The sequence below is a fragment of the Coffea eugenioides genome, chromosome 3 (genome assembly GCF_003713205.1).
Source record: "Coffea eugenioides isolate CCC68of chromosome 3, Ceug_1.0, whole genome shotgun sequence".
Taxonomy (NCBI): domain Eukaryota; kingdom Viridiplantae; phylum Streptophyta; class Magnoliopsida; order Gentianales; family Rubiaceae; genus Coffea; species Coffea eugenioides.
In genome coordinates, this window is record NC_040037.1 from 22,134,720 (window position 1) to 22,153,037 (window position 18,318).

Consider the following 18,318-nt stretch of genomic DNA (forward strand, 5'->3'; position numbering starts at 1 on the left):
GCGAGTATTTTTGCCCACCCCCACGTGAAAAGGCAAGATAGATATATTTTAAGTTATAGCACCATAGGAATCTACAGCACAAAATCAAGAAATGTCTAAGCCAAAGATAGAATTAAGGAAACATGCAAATAGAACTAGAGGATTGGCAACACTATTAGTAGGAAGGATGATTGAAAGTTTTGGCATCAAGTATGGGACCTTAATATTAAACATAAAGTAACATATTTTCTCTAGACATGTCTTCACAATATTCTCCCTACCAATGAAGAGGTGCACATAAATGGTGAAAAGCTATGGTAAGGAAGTGGAAATGCTAGAACACTTGCTGTTTCATTGTAAAGCAAGAGAGAATGCTTGGAAGACATTCCCCGTTAAGTGAGATGGCCTAAAGGAACACTCTTGGAATTTCTAGAAGTGGTAGGGATCCTTATAGGGAGCCAAAGAAAGAGCTGATGGTATAAGCCATATTGAAATCACAATAAATTTTCTGTGGCAATTATGGAAGGTTAGAAATGCATGGAGCTTCAACAATGAAAGGTTTGATGACTCTCAGTTATCTAATAAGGCGGTGGAGGAATGGCTTGAGTACAAACAAATGATGAACACCAAAAATTCAGAAATGGAAATGCCAGAATCATTGACAATAGGGAATGCAATAGTAAAGGAATTCTAGAATCAACATTCCACCCTCATATACACAGATACTGCTATTGATAGGACTAAGAATAGGGGAGGAGTTGGTATTGTGGTCAAAGATCATAATGGCAATCTTGTCACTACATGGGCTATACCAACCACAAACAAAAAGGATGCTGCTATCCTAGAAGCTGAGGCAATAAGGACTGCATTGATGAAGGCATTGGAGGAGCACTGGACTTCAATCTTAATCTACTCTGATTGTAAAATTTTAGTTGACAGAGTCAATGTGGGATGCAAAGGAATCTAGTTAGATGTCATGGTAGAAGATATTCTACACTTAAGTAGGTCCTTTTGGCGATGTTCCTTCATATTTATTGGGAGGGAATATAATTGAACTAGTCATGGTTTGGTGAAATTCACCATTAAAGTTATTGATGATACTAGCTAGGTGGAAGTCATTCTTCCTTGTGTGACTTATGAAAGAAGCATACAATGATTCTCTAGCACTGCTAGCAATATGTAAATATCAATTGTAGTTACCACTACTCAATATATATGACAAGGGCGTCCACAGTGGGATGTAATACCATTTATTACACCCAACCATTATACCTTTTCCACTGGGAGTCAAGTACCATAGGACATAGAGGCAAGGAGTGGAAGCAGATGTGGAAACTGAACATTAAGAGCAAATTAAAGACCTTCATGTGGAAATGCTTGAACAAGGCCCTTCCAGTGAATGAACTCATAGGACTAGAATAAGGGAGCCAATATGCAAGATATGCAGGGAAGAAGAGGAAACAGTGGAGCATTTATTCTTTTTCTACAGTCAAGCACAGGATGTGTGGAGATTGGCACCATTGCATTGGGATGGATTAGCAGATCATAGAGGGAACTTCAATAGATGGTGGAGTGGTCTGATGGAAGCTAAAAGCAGGACAGAAGGAGCTGACCAACAAGCACTCACTGTCAACATTCTTTGGCAATTGTGGAAAGCTAAGAATGATAGGATGTTCAATAATAGATACTGTCACGCTTTTGAAATTGTACAGAAAGCTCAACTAGAGTGGATGGAGTTTACAGAAGCTTGGACAAAAGACAAGTGAGTGAGCATTTAGGAAACAATATTAGTGAGGGAGGAAAGTCAACACAGCAACGATGAAGGGAACTTGATGAACATAGTGGTGGAAGTGGGCAACCAGGATGAAGGAAGGCCATTAGGAATTAGAATAGTGGCTATTAAGGCCAACAATACAAATGTAGTTTGGCCCATCAGGGAAAAAAGCACAGGAGATACAATGTTGGATTATGCTGAAGCGATCAAACTGGCATTGTGTAAAGCAAGGGAGAAACAATGGGTGAAGGTGAAAGTGCAAGTTTCATCTTCTAAGTTGCTGCAATTTCTGAAGGTGAAAAAAAAGTTAAAAGACACAAGACTTTTTGCTCAAATGGAGGACATCCAAATGTTAAGATCATTGTTTATGAAATACTCATTTAACTTGGCATCTCACCAAAATGGCAATACATGTAGAATGATTAGCTCTTATGCTACTAGGTTAGGACAAGATAAGGGATGCTAGAATCCTCAGTGTCTGAGTACACATTTGTGAAGCTAAAAAATGAGCCTTTGCTCAAGGTTGTACAGCTAGTTTTGATGTCAATAATATTTCTGTAAAATATATATATATATATACCTCTTCCATAGGGGAGTGTAATAGCCATGATGCATATTGTGGCCATTACACACATAATAAACATGCAAGAAGACAAAAAAACTGGTTGTGAGTCCCATTTGATAATTTTAAAAACATTAAATTTTTTCAACAATAATATTGTGTCAATTTCAATTCTTTGCAGCAGTAATATTTATTCAATGTCAATCCTCATCTACCAAATTGATGAATGGTAAAATTCCCAAAGGTAATATTTATTCAATTTTTACTGTTCAAAATTTTTTCTATAAACATTGTTAACATTTTCTTCAATTTCTCACTTTCTACTCTATCATTGCTTTTTTCCAACCTCTTATCCAATTCTAAAGTTCCAATAATTTCTCATTATGGATAAGAATTTTAGTAGTTTTAGAAATATATTTAATGCTCCAACTATAGAAAATTCTCTCTTCACAAGATCAAAACCATCAAAATTTCCAAAATTACCCAAATATTCCATATAATGGTATTCGTGCAAATATGCATTTCTCAAATTTACCCAATTCCAATCATCCACCAAATTTCTCGAGTCCACCAATTTTTCCATATCCATTTCCCATGTATCCGCTGCCGGGTTATTTTAATCCATCTGTGGAAGCCCAAAGACATTGAATGAGAAAAGGTAAGATTTTGATTTTGGCACCGAGCAAGAAAATGCAACACCAGCAGAGTCTATTTCAAACTCTCAAATATTGTCATATTCAGCACAACATGGGATCAAAAATATTACTCTCACCAATGAATCGATAGAAGAAACTGATGGAAAATGTGTTCCATGGAGTATCGATCATGACAAGATGCTTGCAAGCGCTTAGCTCACAATATGCTTTTCCAGAAAATAAAAAAAAAATTCATGAAAGTTAATAAATTATTTTCCATAAATAATGAAATCATTCTTTAGAAAATAAATTGATTTATTTATGGGATATGTATTTTGAATTATTAAAATAAATATGTGATTTGATTGTGGGCTCATGCTATCATACTTTGCAGAATGTAATATTTAGTGAGAGATATTCTAATAGAAGAGGAGATAATAAAGAGATAATATAACTACTTTGTAGAGTATAATCTGTAATAAGAGATAGTATAATGAAAGAGGGGATAATAAGGAGATAGTGTAACAAAAGAGGGACAATAAAGTGATGATGTGACATATGCATTACACTCTTTAAGTGTAATGCATTACGAATACCTTGATGATCTTTTGACAAAAAAAAAAAGTAGTTGGTGTAGACTCTTATAACATTATTTTTTTTTACAAAAAGGGAATTTCACCATTTTGATGCCCAAATTTTTTCACTAAATTAATTTCGTCCTTCATGATTTATTTTAACCAATTTAGTTCTCAAACTAATTTTTCACTTTCAATGTAGAACTTTTGAGGCGGCACCACCACATTTTCCACATTCTATGCGGTCGAGCAAGGGCATAATGATGATTTGGTGCTCATATCCTACTCATAATAGTGAAAAATCATATCCTCTTTGCTTCTTTATTGATGGCAAATTGTTTTATGCTTCACCAAGCAATTATACCACCTCAAAATCTCACCATAGATCTATTTGCTCTTCTTGAATTCAAAAGCTACATTTCATTTCAATTTCCCCCAAAATTTAGCAAATCATTTCTCTTCCTTTTCATCAATTGTATCTTCACTCTCAAGAACATTTTGTTGTAGATTTCTTCTCGATCACAAATCCCAGATCAATGCCTTCCATTTTCTCTTATTCCTTTTGCTCAAAAGGCCTTTCTTTGGCTGACAACTTTTCAAAGTCGGACAAACTTCCGCTTTCAATTTGGTTTATTCTGATGCTGAATCACCAATCCCTCTTTCCATCTTCTTTTTCTTTGTCAAACTCAACCAAGCAGAGCGCATCGTTCAGACTCATTCCCCTCGAAAATGGGTTGGATATTGGCGTTTACAAGGTTCAAATTTTGCTGAACATTTCTGAAAACTTTCTTGCTTTCTTTCTTTTTTGAAATTTATTGTCATGATAATAATTATTAGAGCCAAGTTTCAAAGTTTAATATGTTTTCACATTTTGACAGTGATCTTCTCTTCTTTTTTATATAATGTGTAAAAATTGTTGTGCGTTTTTAGTAGGGACACTAAACTTAAACTATTTGCAACTGTCCTATAATCACTTCAATGGCCGACTTCTAGGGACACTTGGATAATTGCTCAAGCTCAAGGAATTATCAATTGGGGGAAATATTTTCGTGAGTATGAACTCAATTTCCACTAGAACATGTTATTTGTAGAATTTTAGCCGTGTGTGACAGTTATGCCGCTGCCTGGCCGCATGGAATGTGAAAAATATGGTGATGCGGCCGGAAAAGTCCCACATTGGAACTGAAAAATTAGTTTGAGGACTAAATTGGTTAAAACAAATCATGAAGGATGAAATTGGTTATAGAGAAAAAGTTTAGGACCGAAATGGTGAAATGCCAAAAAAAAAGAAAAAAAAAGGGCCAACTACGCAATGCATTTGACGTATCATACTTTACAAACTGAATTTCAAAAACGTTTTGCCCCTGCCAATACCAATGTTTTCAAACCCGGACCGGACCGGTCGGGTCGACCGGTTCAACCGCGACCCGGCCATGTGTCAGGTCCGGTCTATAACCTATGTTGACTTTTATAAAAAACCAGTCAAAACCGTTAAAAACCGTTCAAATCTTCAAAACCGGGTCGGACCGTGAACCGCAGTTTTCTAATTTTTGAGTCAAAATTGACAAAAACTTCAATTTTGACCGAACCCTAATCTTCATTCTTCATTTCTCACTTCGGCACTTCGCTAGTTCGCCGCTCCAGTCTTCCTCAGTTCCTCTTCGCACTTCACTTCGCCGCTTCGGTTGTCCTGGTTCCTCTCTCTACAATTGCCTTGCCTGCGCCATGCCGCCATCTCTATTTCCTTCTCCCCTTAGTCCCTTACTATAAATCTCTAATCCCTTCTCCAAAGTGTGGTGTGGATCACTTTTGGAGAAACGGCGTAGATGACCACTGGTTGGTGGTGCTCGTTGTCGACTGTGGGCTGAAGGTGCGGCTGAGCAGGGTGATTGAGGTGGTGCAGCAGCGGTGCAACTGGTGGTTTCTTGATTTTGTGGGAGTCTTTGCTTACTTTAGTGGAGCTGGACGTGGGCCCTGTAGCTCTCTCCTCGCAGACGGCCTGCCGTTCTTCTAATCATTGACGAGAGTGTTCCAGAAACTGGGTTCTTTTAGGTTGAAGGTTTAATGAGATCTATATGTATCTTGCTTCTTGAACCGTCGTCACTAGTTTTATTAAGTTCCTTCATCAATGGAAAAAATCTGGTTTGTCCTCAAATTAGATAAGTCTGTTTGTCCTGCAAATTTTTTTTTTTACTCGTTAGTTGGCTCTGTTGCCTGGCTTGAAGATTGTAGCAATTATAATGCTTAGCTGGAACATAAAATTGAAGAAGAAATAAAACATTTCTGGTTCCTCCTTGCTTCCAGTTTGCAACCGAGAGAGTGAGGGAGAGAATTAAAAATTTGCTAGCTTTATTTCTCCCGCTTGTAACCTGGAAACCGTGACCCAAAAGTGAGGAAAAAATGAGTGACTGGTGCGGCTTAGGAAGAACTGAAGCAGGAACTAAAAGTGCAGGCTGCAACTTTCAAATTCTAGGAGGAAAAGGGAAGGTAAAATTCTGTAATAACCTCTTACGCGTCTAATATACATGATACTTAAGCTGCCTGTGAATTTAGCTAGGAAAATGGACCCTTGGCTGAGGGAAAAAAAAATCTGTGCAGCAACCGAAAGTTTACTAGGAAGAAAATGTGTTCCAAAAGCAATTCTGCAGCGAGCTTTTCAACTCAGGATTTGGCGATTTTCCCTTAATTAAGTGACTGTATAGCTGTGATTGGTGTTTTGTTATCTGCTTTTAGAGGTTTTAGTTTCTTATAATAATCTATGTGTGGTTTACACAATTTCTTTAGGTGGTTTGCTTCTTTGAAACTTAATCACAAACAAATTGAATCGGTCCGTTTTTGAGTTGCTACAATTCTATTTCATTTTTCAAGTTGCTACAAGCCTACTTTTTTATTGTGATTCAACTGGCCCATCATTAGTTCAAAGACTTTAAAAACCTTTTGCCTTGTCAGTAACAATCTTGATTTAGCAAGTTTTCTCTATAAATTAGTTTGTCCTCTTTAACAAGATGCATCAGTTTTTGACATTATTTTTGCAGGCCTACTCATTTTGGAAGAGTTTTTTGACTAGTTAATATTGTGTGTGGATTTGCCGCTTTAAGTTCATACATCATTGTAGTGACTCATATCGTATACTTATTTGATGTCTTTGAAAGTTATTTGATGTCTTTAAATCTCTGTGCTATTATTTAAAAGTATATTTGATGTCTTTAAATCTCTGTGCTATTATTTAAAAGTATATTTGATGTCTTTAAAAGTATATCAGCAAAAGAGATCGTATGATCCCGTTGATTATGAGTCAATTGATAAAACAGAATTTTGGGTGGTTGAAGAAGAACAAGAAGGGGAGCTTGATTATGAGGAGTTAGAGGAAGAGCTTGAAGAACTTCCAATTCATGGTCAATGTTCAAATTCTGAACAACTTGAAGGTTAGTTTGACATAAATCATTAGTTTGATGCAAAAATAAAGCTAGTATGATATGATATTCAATTGTTGAATATGTATATAATTAAATATGTTGATTTTTTAGATAATGAAGATGAAGCAGAAGATGTTGATTTAGAAACATTTCAGCGTCGAAACTTTTTTAATGATGAAGATGATGATTGGCATTAAATGTTCAAATGGTAATTGGTATAGAATTATTTGTACTCTTTTATTTTTATTTTTAAGATTTGTATCAGTTGGTGTGATGAAACTAATATGATTTTATACTTTTATCACTTGTCAGTGATTCATATAATGGTCTTGGATGATGATGATGACTTGTCAAGATGGCTTTTTTTGAAGCTTTGTTGTCCCAGAATTATGAAGAAGATTATAGAAGCTTCAGAAATTGGACTCGTTTGGACCTTTTGATTGTTTTCTAGACTTGTATTGTTTTTTGTTAATTTTAATATTTAGACAATTGGACATGTAAGTTTCATAACTATGTTAATTGTGTGTGTTAATTGTTGGATATTGCTCTTATATTTATTGTGGCTCAGCATTTATATCTTATTCTATGCATAGGTGTGTGTGTCTCTATATATATATATATATATATATATATTTATTTATTTATTGAACCCCGGTTGAACCGGTCCGACCGGTTGAACCTCGACCCTTTCATCTCACCGGTTCGATTGACGGTCCGGGTTTGAAAACATTGGCCAATACTGAACGTTGCTCTCTCCCGCGAAAAAAACTGATTAAATTGAATTCAGGAACCCACAAACTTGGCATTTTGCATTGGAGAGAGATGGAGCAGCAGGAGCTGCAGCAGCAGCAGCCAAAGATAAAACTGGCGAATGCTCTGCTAAAGAACTCAAAAAACCCCAAACTCGCATGGCAACTCTTCAAACGGACCTCTCTCTCAACCCCCAACCTCTTCTTCCAATCTCTCCCCATCATCACCCGCATTCTCCTTCGCTTCAGTATGTTCGCCGAGATCGACAGTCTTCACCATTTCCTTCTTTCCCAACCACCCGTAAAGAATTCTTCTCTATACACCGTCGTTAGGATCCTGGCCGAGTCAGGCCATGTTGACAAGGCCTTGTCTCAGTTTCAAACTCTCCGAGCCCAGTTCCCTGATCGTCCTCCTTTGGTTTCGCTGTACAATTTGCTTATTCAGTCTTCGCTGAAAGGAGATTGTCGGCAAAACTTCGTTTCTTGGTTGTATAAAGACATGATTTTTGCTGGGATTTTGCCAGAAACGTATACTTTTAACCTGTTGATTGGTGGGCTGTGTGATTCGGGTCGATTGGAAGATGCTCAGAAACTATTTGATAAAATGCGTGAAAAAGGATGTGAACCTAATGAGTTCAGTTTTGGGATTTTGGTCCGTGGGTATTGTAGAGTCGGACTTGCTTCTAATGGATTGGAGCTTTTGGATTTGATGAAGGAAATGGATGTGTTCCCAAATTTGGTTATTTATAACACTTTGATTGCGAGCTTTTGTAAAGAAGGTAAGACTGAGGAGGCAGAGAAATTGGTGGAGCAGATGAGGGAGGATGGGCTTGTTCCGGATGTTGTTACATTTAACTCTAGGATTTCAGCACTTTGCAAGTCGGGTAACATGTTGGAGGCTTCCAGGATTTTTAGGGACATGCAGATGAATGAAGAGTTGGGCTTACCTAAACTTAATACGATTACATTTAACTTGATGTTAGAGGGGTTTTGCAATGAAGGCATGTTGGATGAAGCGAAGACCCTGGTTCAGTCCATGAAGCAAAATGATGTTTTCCCGAATGTTGAGAGCTATAACATATGGCTGTATGGTTTGGTAAGGAATAAGAAGGTCTTTGATGCTCAGTTAGTTCTTAAAGATATGGTGGATCAGGGTGTAGAACCAAGTACATACTCATACAACATTGTGATGAATGGCCTGTGCAAGAATGGGATGCTCGGTGATGCAAGGATGTTGATGGGATTGATGACAAGTGGTGGGATCTCTCCAGATACGGTCACTTATAGTACTCTACTCCATGGATACTGCTGCAAAGGAAAGGTAGTAGAGGCAAACAGGGTTTTACATGAGATGATGAAGAATGGATACACTCCAAATAATTATACATGCAACATTTTGCTGCACAGCCTCTGGAAAGAAGGGAAAATTTCAGAAGCAGAGAAGCTACTGCAAAAGATGAATGAAGGTGGCTGTGATTTGGACATTGTGAGTTGCAATATTGTGATTGATGGTCTTTGCAGAACTGGAAGGGTGGACAAAGCAGTTGAAATTGTGAGTGAAATGTGGACTCATGGAAGTGCTGCTCTTGGTAATATTGGGAATTCCTTCATTGGCCTGGTGGATGAGGGAAACAACGGAAAGAAATGCATGCCTGACTTAATTACATATTCAACCATCATTAGCGGCTTGTGCAATGATGGAAGGCTTGATGAAGCCAAAAAGAAGTTTGTTGAGATGATGAAGAAAAACTTATACCCTGATTCAGTTGTATATAATACTTTTCTCTACAATTTGTGTAAAAAGGGTAAGGTATCATCTGCATTTCAGGTTTTGAAGGACATGGAGAAAAAGGGTTGCAACAAGAACTTAAATACATACAACTCTTTGATTCTAGGGCTGCGGAGCAAGAGTCAAATATTTGAAATGTCTGGACTGATGGATGAGATGAGAGAAAGAGGCATTTCTCCCAATGTTTTTACATACAATACTGTAATAAGCTGTCTTTGTGAAGCAGGAAGAACAGAAGAAGCTATTTCTCTTTTAGAGGAAATGTTACAGAAGGGTACAACCACCCCAAATACTGATTCATTCGAGTTTTTAATTAAAGCATTTTGTAGGGCGGGTGAATTCAGGCCTGCACTAGATGTATTTGATATTGCTCTTGATATATGTGGCCATAAGGAAGCACTTTATGCTATAATATTCAATGAGATGCTAACCGGGGGGGAAACATTGGAAGCAAAGGTAATATTTGAAGCTGCAATGAACAGATATCTTTGCCTAGGCAGCTTCCTGTACACTGATCTGATTGATAGGTTGTGCAAAGATGAAAAGTTTGAAGAAGCTCATGAGGTTCTCAACAAAATGATTTCTAAAGGGTATGGGTTTGATCCTGCATCATTTATGCCAGTGATTGATGCATTGACTAAAAGAGGAAGGAAGCACGAGGCTGATGAACTATCAGAGAGAATGCTAAATATGGCTGCACAAGGTAGGGTGGTAAACAAGGTTTACTTTAGCCAAGTTGATAGGGCGTCAAGTCGGGGGAAACTAGGGAAACTAGATCGATCTCTTGGAAGCCATTGGCAGACAATCTTGCACAGGTGTGGTTTCTCTTTGGGGGTTTTCAACTTCTTTCTTCTTTTCTCTGTGGTTGTAAAAAACAGTTATTGCTTTTGTCTTACCTGCCACTGGTTCCTATAAAAATGGCAGCTGAAGGTGCAAAGGCTTTAATATATGGTTGTTAATGCATATTGCTTTATTTGAATATTAGACCATTTAAGGGGTTAAGAGTTGAAAATCTCTAGCTACTTGTTTCATGTCATCTTGGATCCCTTCACATATCGTATACAATATTTTTGTTGCTTATGATGCTTTAGTCAAGAAATCGGGTCTGAGTAACATTTATTCATTTATTGTTCTTTTGAGTGTCTTTACAAGTGTGTTGGTGAACTTTTACAGAGAAGATGGAAGTTCAACAGCTTTGAAAACTTTGAAGCGGGTGCAAAAGGGATGGGGTCAAGGAAGTGTATCAAGTCTACAAGTCAAAAGAAGTGACTATCTTGATGAATGGGATGCTGCTGGATAAAATTATATGTTTTTGTCACATATACATATGCAGGATAATTTCTCATGTTGTTCGGACTGAGGGTCAAGACTTAGGTAAGGTCATGATTTTCGTCTTTTGTTTCTTCGATGTGACTTTTGGAACTGTTTAGGAAATATAATTCTTGCTCTTTTTTTATCCTCCATGTCGAAACTGGCACGCAGTTTGAAAGTGGCCACTACCTGCAATGCATTCTTCGATGTGACTTTTGGAACTGTTTAGGAAATATAATTCTTGCTCTAATTTTATCCTCCTTGTCGAAACTGGCATGCAGTGTGAAAGTGGCCACTACCTGCAATGCATTTTTATATCTTGCTACCCTCCCACCCCTCCCCCCCCGGCCCCGGGGGCCTCTTTGCATGCTTTTGTGGGTATGTCTTTTGGGACCAGACCATCTCTATCAAGTTACTTTGTCAAAGCTATGTATGAGCAAGTATCATTGCAAATTCTGAAGTAACACAGTAAAGCTGGTGATCGAATGAAGCAAATTATACTAACTAACCTAGAAGCAGAAAAATGACTCATGCCTCATGTATACTGGTCAATATGTCATTGTCTACATGAGAGGGAAGACTTCAGGAATTTTCAGGAAGAAAAGACCTGTATTAAAGATGAAAACTCTGCTCAAAAAGTTATGTGTCTGTTAGCCCCGCTGATCTGCACATGCATTTCTAATTAGTTCCCTTACATATCATGTCATATCCAAATTTTGGACCAAGTTTCTTGCAGTGCACATTTGGAATCTATCTTTTGGCTTCTTTAATGCATACCTGTATGATCGCCAGACAGATCCTATGCTGCTTGTTTTGACGTTCTGGGATAGTAATCAGGGTATAAGTTTCACTTCATTGGTTATAGGAGTTAGGGTAGATGATGTAGAGGTTGGTTGCGCTCCTTGACTTGCATGCATTAATAGCTCGCCAACTTAGGAGATCCTATTATAGAGTACTGAATCAAACTGTTGCAGGAGTGACTTTTCAATTTAAATTTGTGTTTAATCTGCTAAATGGTCATTAGTGGCATCTTTAGATAACAATTTCATAAAATACGTTTTGCTACTTCCGTTCTTGCCTTAGAGGTTGGTTTTTTGGTTCTGATGTTCATATTTTAGTTAATATTGTATCTTCCTAGTTTATTTTTAGTAGTCAGGCATGTGGATTCCTACTTTCTCTTAAATTATTCAAGCCAAATGAAATGTGGTACATACTTTTGCTGTCTCATGTGTCTGCTAGCCAGCAATGACCATTGTTTGGATTTTTTTAGTGCTTTTTTGCTTTTCTTGGTATGATCTTGAAGGTTCTGTAAAGCTTCGTTTATTTATTTAATTAGTTTGTCTTAGAACTGCTGTTATTTTATTCAATTCCTATTCATGTACTTTGAAAGGATTTTGGATGCTGAAGTTCTCCAGGAAAAGTGTGGCTGTTGTTATTAGGTTATTACTGAGACTTAAGTGACATTGGTGTTGAAATTTTTAAATGCATGAAAAATGCTATCTTGTCTAATACGGATATCAAATCCTGTGGATCAGAGCTTGGTTCTTTCATACTTGGGACAAGTAATGGTTCCAGGTGGTGGATTTGCTGAGATCCCATATTGATGGAGGACGGCATTTTGCCAGTGTGTGATTTTCATATGAAAATACTTAGCTATGTCAAACTAGTTAAAACTTGGTTGATATCCCTGCATAAGGAAAAAATGAAAGAGGACAAGTAATTTTTTTTTCAAAGTTCAAGTTGTGTTTAGACTGTCCTTGATGGCATTGCTTCTAATTGACCTTGGTGATTCACGTATCTTCCAATTGGTTTTGGTTCTTTCTGGATAGTTCTGAGTCGCATGCCTGTAGGTTTGTTTCCACTTCATCTAATTTGTTTTCTCTACTCTTCTTATTTGAAAGTATAAAAGAATTGTTTCATGGTTCATGCTTATAGTGTTAAGGAATCTTGGTTATGAAGTGTTGTGTTTTAGTGGGAGAACCTGGTATACTGGTGATCTTAAAGGAAAAGGAATGGCTAGCCTCATATAACCTTGGTGGAATTGTTACATTGTAACCTTGAGTTACATGAAATGCTGTCACCTGTACTTCTAAAGCTATCAACTCTTCAAACCTGTCACTATTGACATTTACTGCTCTTTTATAGTTGAGATATCATTAGACAACACCAAGAGCTCCCGTCCTCTGAATCCTCTCTTAGTTGAAAGTATCTTATCTGTCGAGACTTTGGCATAATTCTATCAATAAATCAACTGAAATAAATCTTAGGTTCGGCATTAATGTGGACTAAATTGTGGTATTGCAGGAACAAGTTCAAATATAAACAGCCACTCATTCAAAGGAAAGGTGATAAACTTTTTGCTTTTGCCTTTCTTTTAAGATCGAGATCATGATATCCTTTTCTACTGTGATGCAGGACATTGATATACCCTTTCGGTGTCAGTCATACTTAGGGTAGTCTAAGATCTCCTGGTATTAGAAATCTGAATGATGAATAAGGCAATTAGGAATAGAGTTGACAATTACATGGCATTATGGAGAAATGAACTCTCATTTCTTTTTTTTCTTGAACTGCTAGCATACAAATGAGGATTCTAGTGCTCTCAAACATTCATTTACTATGACATTGGGGGATTGGGAGATCAAGTTCAACTTGAGTTGAAGTTTACTAAAAGTGAACTGGAGTTAAGGGAAGAGTCATTCCATCCCCTAGTGCCCTCTTGCATCCTGTGAAACTCAAGTGCATGGTGCAATCAATTTCTTATTATTCAGTTACCTGCCTTTGACATCATATGGTGTTTATTTCCTATCATGTCCATTAACTAAATTCTTGGTTGTTTTGTTTCATGTTGAAATGGACAAAAATACGAAATGCAAAGTAGATGTGAAACATAATTAAGAGGTCTACAGCCAAATGCAAGAAGCAGCCACTAAACAGTCAAGAGAACTCAACATTACAATCAACAGTTAATACAGTATATGCAGGTAAAAGTGTATAATGCCCCACTCTTACTATATAGTATGCGTGATGGAAGCATTGCGACAAGACCTTATGCTAACATATAAAATAGCTACAAATGAAATTCATTTTCTTTTTAAAATTATACAGAAAGTCTACTTGCTATAGGATCCGCAAGATCTTATGCTAATCTTCAGCCATTGTCTTGCTATTCCAACTTTGTCAGCACTGTGAGTGTTTCTGATCTGAATTTTGTCTCCAGACTGCTCAATTGCTCATGACTGAGCACAAACAGATATATCAGCTTTTGTATACTTTAAAGAGAAAAATGCAGTTTTGGTACCCAAACTTTGATGCACGAGCAGTTTTAGTCTCCAAATTTTGGATGAAAACAAATTTGGTACCCGAATTTTCAAATTTTGAGCACATTAAATACCCTGAACGATTTTTTCCCAAATTGCTACCAGAAAAAGCCACGTGTCTGGCCACAACTGTATGAAAAAAGCGCAAAAAAATTTCAAGTGCTATTCTAATGCTAACTATTAAATTTAAGGACTAATAGGATAATAAAGTAAAAATCCAAGGACTAAAATAAAAGAAGAAGAAAACGATAGCGCACTGAAACACGTAGAGTCTTCACTTGCAGTGCACATCGTTTTCACTTCTACTTTAGAATTTGTTCCGTTTTGATTGTCAGAGGTGGTTCTACTGGAGTTGAACTTGCTGCAGAAATTGCTCCAAAATGGAACAGAAGTGAATTTGAACTTGGGCTAGGGAGATTTTCACTTGATCCGCTGTGGACAGGACTATACTTTTCCCCAGTGGACCTTCTTTGGGAGAAGAATTCATCATCCTCGTCGGAACCCATGTTGTTTGCAGCACCATTTCTGTAGTCTTGGTGGAAATGGTGGTGCTGCTGCTATTGACGTGGCAGCGGTGGCAACGGTTGGAGCTCCGGCGAGCCTAGCCGTTGATACTGAAGTGAAGCTAAAACTAAAGCTGAAGGGACAGTATTATGGTGATCTTCTGAGCTCTGAGGAACATTAGATGCCTCATTTTTTTACATCTCTGGAGCTTACTAGAGCTCCCAGGTAGAGAAATTCTGAGCTGTTAGTGGAAGGAGTGTGGTGGGGCAGCTGTGGCGGCAGAGGTGTTCCCGGAAGTGGGTTTTTTGTGGTGGTGCTGTCGAAAGGAGTGGCGTTGGGTGAGAAAAGGTGAAGACTGTCTGTCTTGGAGAAAGCCCGTTGGTGTTGGTAGTAGTAGCGGAGGCGTCGGTGGTGGTGGTGGAGGATAAAGGCGGCAATGCTGGCGATGAAGACGGTGGAGACAAGGGATACCGAGACAATGACAGCTATCAGTTTGTGAGAAATGGGCCTGTTATTAGAGGAAGAGGAAGAATGGGGAAGGATGAGAGAGGAGATATTGGCAGGAAAAGTTGACAACGGAGGGAGGGCGGCGAAGAAGCTGGCGGAGGAGACCAAATAGAAGGGAAAAATGGGTTGTTTTCGGACTGAGAATTAGTGGGAGGTGAAAGTGAGGAGAAAGCGTACCTTGGTTGGAGCTGAGGTTGAGACTGTGGGGAGGGGAAAGGAGGTTGAGGTAGGGTGGTTGGTGGAGGAGCTGGTGGAAGAGAATGGCTAACAGGGAACAATGGCTGATGGAGGATACGGTGGCCATAGTGGTGGCTAGTGGTGGTGGTGGTGGTGGTGGTGGAGAAGGAGGAGGAAGCTGTGGTGAAGAAAGAAGTAAAGAAACAGCAGTAAATGCAAAAGAAAATATTACTAATACTGGTAAAAGTCTTCTTCATCTTTAGCTAGAGAAAGTCTTTAATGAACGAGCTCTGCTTTCTCCTCTTCAGTATCTGTTCCATTAACAAAAAAGTAGTAGTGAAAACGATGTGCACTGCACGTGAAGAATCTACATGTTCTAGTGCACCATCGTTTTCTTCTTCTTTTATTTTAGTCCTTGGATTTTTACTTTATTATGCTATTAGTCCTTAAATTTAATAGTTAGTATTAGAATGGCACTTGAATTTTTTTGGGGCATTGTTCATACAATTGTGGCCGGACACGTGGCTTTTTCCGGTAGCAATTTGGGAAAAAATCGTTCAGGATATTTAATGTGCTCAAAATTTAAAAATTTGGGTACCAAATTTGTTTTGGTCCAAAATTTGGGGACTAAAAGTGCTCGTGCGTCAAAGTTTGGGTACCAAAACTGCATTTTTCTCTACTTTAAACAACCAATTGTATGCTAGGGAAGTCAAGGGCCACAATCCAATCAACTGAAGGGACAGTAAATTCACCAAAGAAGTGTTCTTTCTTAATTCCAGTCAGCTGTGAAAACAGTAGTCCTCACGCCTCGACCGATGATAATTGTTTCTGACTACAGTCTATTTCTTGGTCTGTGAAGCAAAGAGTTCTCTAATGAAGTAAAGCTTGAAGATGTCATCTGCTGTTAAACCATTATCCTGACATGGTGTTAGTCAACATGCTACATGTAAGGGGGTCTGAAAACTTGCTATCCATGTAGTGACAGGTAATTTAAACTCCAGAGCTTTCAAAACATGTCTTTTTGTAAATAGTGCTGATGCAGTTGTCCAAGAAGTGACAGGTAAAATATGCTGATGCAGTTGGTAAAGGGGACTGAAAGCTTGGTATCCATTTAATGACACGTAATTAAACTCCAGAGCTTTCAGAACATGTCTTTTGTCCAAGTAAAGAATGTAGATGATTTCATGTGGCATAATTTGTCTTACTTCCTTGTTTTACATCAACTTGAGTTACCAGAATAGTAGTTGAATTTACTCCATGGACATTAAGCCTCAAGCCAGACTGGTGGTGATGACAGTCTCAAAAATATGCCTGTCCCTGCGAAATTATCTTCCATTTTGCCTTTCTCTGTTTTACCAAGGCTGGATAAGATTGTTTTCTGGGTGGTCATACTGTTGTTCAGGAGGATTTTAAACCAAATTTAATGTTTGTTCTTTTACAAAGGTTTATGAATGGTTTTATGGAGACTTGTAAGGTGACTTTCAGATATTTGACCACAACTTGACTTCTATAATCTGTGGATTAGGAGATTAAATACTGGTGGTTAGGGATTTGGGCTTCATTATTTTTCAATTGAAGAAGTGAAGTAAGCACAATATAAAATGGCTGATATCATCATGCACAAGAGATGGTAAACCATGATATATTGCTTGTTGTTTGACTAATTCTTGTATGTTCTTCAGGGTTTGCATGCCTTTATAAAACTCTGCTATGCATTCTTTTGCAATCTTTAATTAGGATGTGTAACTTTAGAAGGATACATGTATATCCAAATCTATAGACTTATAAGTAGAAACAAAGACACAAATAAAGAGCGGTTTTGCAACTAAATGTGGTAGTCTTTTAGAAGACAAAAAAACTCAAGTCTATGGTAGACATGGATGACTTTTAGGCTGTGTGAATGCACAAAAAGACCTTTTTGTTTAATCTGGTTTAATGACTTTTTGTCTACTCAAAGAGTGCCACATTTAGTTGCAATTCGAAAAAGTCATCTCATAGCAAACCGCTCTTTGTTTCTGTTGCCTTTGCTAAGCTCGTTTCTCTCAAAATTGGTAAGTACTGTGTTTATCATGAGTTACTTTTCTACTTTGAATTTTGAGTAACGGGGTGCATGCCAGAGTGTGTGCAGCTTGTATGTTTTCAGCCAATATGTTTTTAGTTAAAATGCATTTGTTATTACCTAAAGTAGTGCTGGTTCATATGTCTATTTTTTCTTACCTGAGAACATTTATTTAAGTTTGTTCAGGTATTGCTTTTGCTTGTTTGGCATAAAGCAGGTTCTATTTGTGTTATATAGTTATTAGATACCAGCATGCAATTTCTCCTCTTATCTGTTCCATTAGAAGCTTATCTATATGCCTTGATGCATCTCCATTTACTTATTTCGTCACAGTTGCAGGAACAAATAAGATCACAAAATCTGAAGTTATGCAATAATGCTGATGGATCATGGCAAAAAGCAGTTACTTACCTTGAGGGAGAAAAATGACTCATGACTCGTGTATACTAGTGAATGTGTTATTGTCTATTTAGATGGAAGCCTAAAAGAGCTTCCTGGAAAACAAGACCTATATTCATGATAAATTCTCTGCAGAAAAAGTTCTGTATTAGCCTTCTGATCTGCATAAGCAGTTGTAATATGTTATCCTTACAAGTCTTGTCATGTCAAATTTCAGGCCTAGTTTCTTACAGAGCACACTTGGATCAATCTTCTCGGCTTCTTTAAGCTTGGACTACTTTGTGCATACTCCTTAGTTCACTACATGGACCCCATGCTGCTTGTTTTGACGTTTTGGGATATAATCAGGCTTCATAAACTTTTACTTCATTGATTGTAGAAGTCAATCTAGATGATGTAGAGGTTTTGTGCGGTCTGTCAATGGTCAAGCATAAATAGCTCACCAACACAGGAGACTTTCTTATGGAATAATTTTTTTTGATCGAGAATTTAGTTTGATTTCATGTTTAGTTTAGAAGATGTTCATTAATAGCCTGCTGGATTACAGATTCTGAAAAACAGC

At 37.6% G+C, this 18,318-nt stretch overlaps 1 protein-coding gene across 1 annotated transcript; it reads left to right on the forward strand.

Moving 5' to 3' along the window:
- The first annotated feature begins 7,763 nt into the window (after positions 1-7,763).
- LOC113766313 (pentatricopeptide repeat-containing protein At2g17140-like) lies at positions 7,764-17,986 on the forward strand. The gene is made up of 7 exons (XM_027310518.1): positions 7,764-10,294; positions 10,653-10,853; positions 13,095-13,135; positions 13,672-13,774; positions 16,158-16,283; positions 16,359-16,419; positions 17,691-17,986. The coding sequence occupies exons 1-2, from the start codon at positions 7,764-7,766 to the stop codon at positions 10,777-10,779; spliced, it is 2,658 nt and encodes an 885-aa protein (XP_027166319.1). The 3' UTR covers positions 10,780-10,853; positions 13,095-13,135; positions 13,672-13,774; positions 16,158-16,283; positions 16,359-16,419; positions 17,691-17,986.
- Positions 17,987-18,318: the final 332 nt, after the last annotated feature.

Bases quoted from the DNA above. Each gene is read 5' to 3' on its own strand.
- LOC113766313 (XM_027310518.1), top strand. From the start codon at position 7,764: ATGGAGCAGCAGGAGCTGCAGCAGCAGCAGCCAAAGATAAAACTGGCG. The intron at 10,295-10,652 runs GTGTGGTTTCTC...GAACTTTTACAG, and splicing joins TGGCAGACAATCTTGCACAG to AGAAGATGGAAGTTCAACAG.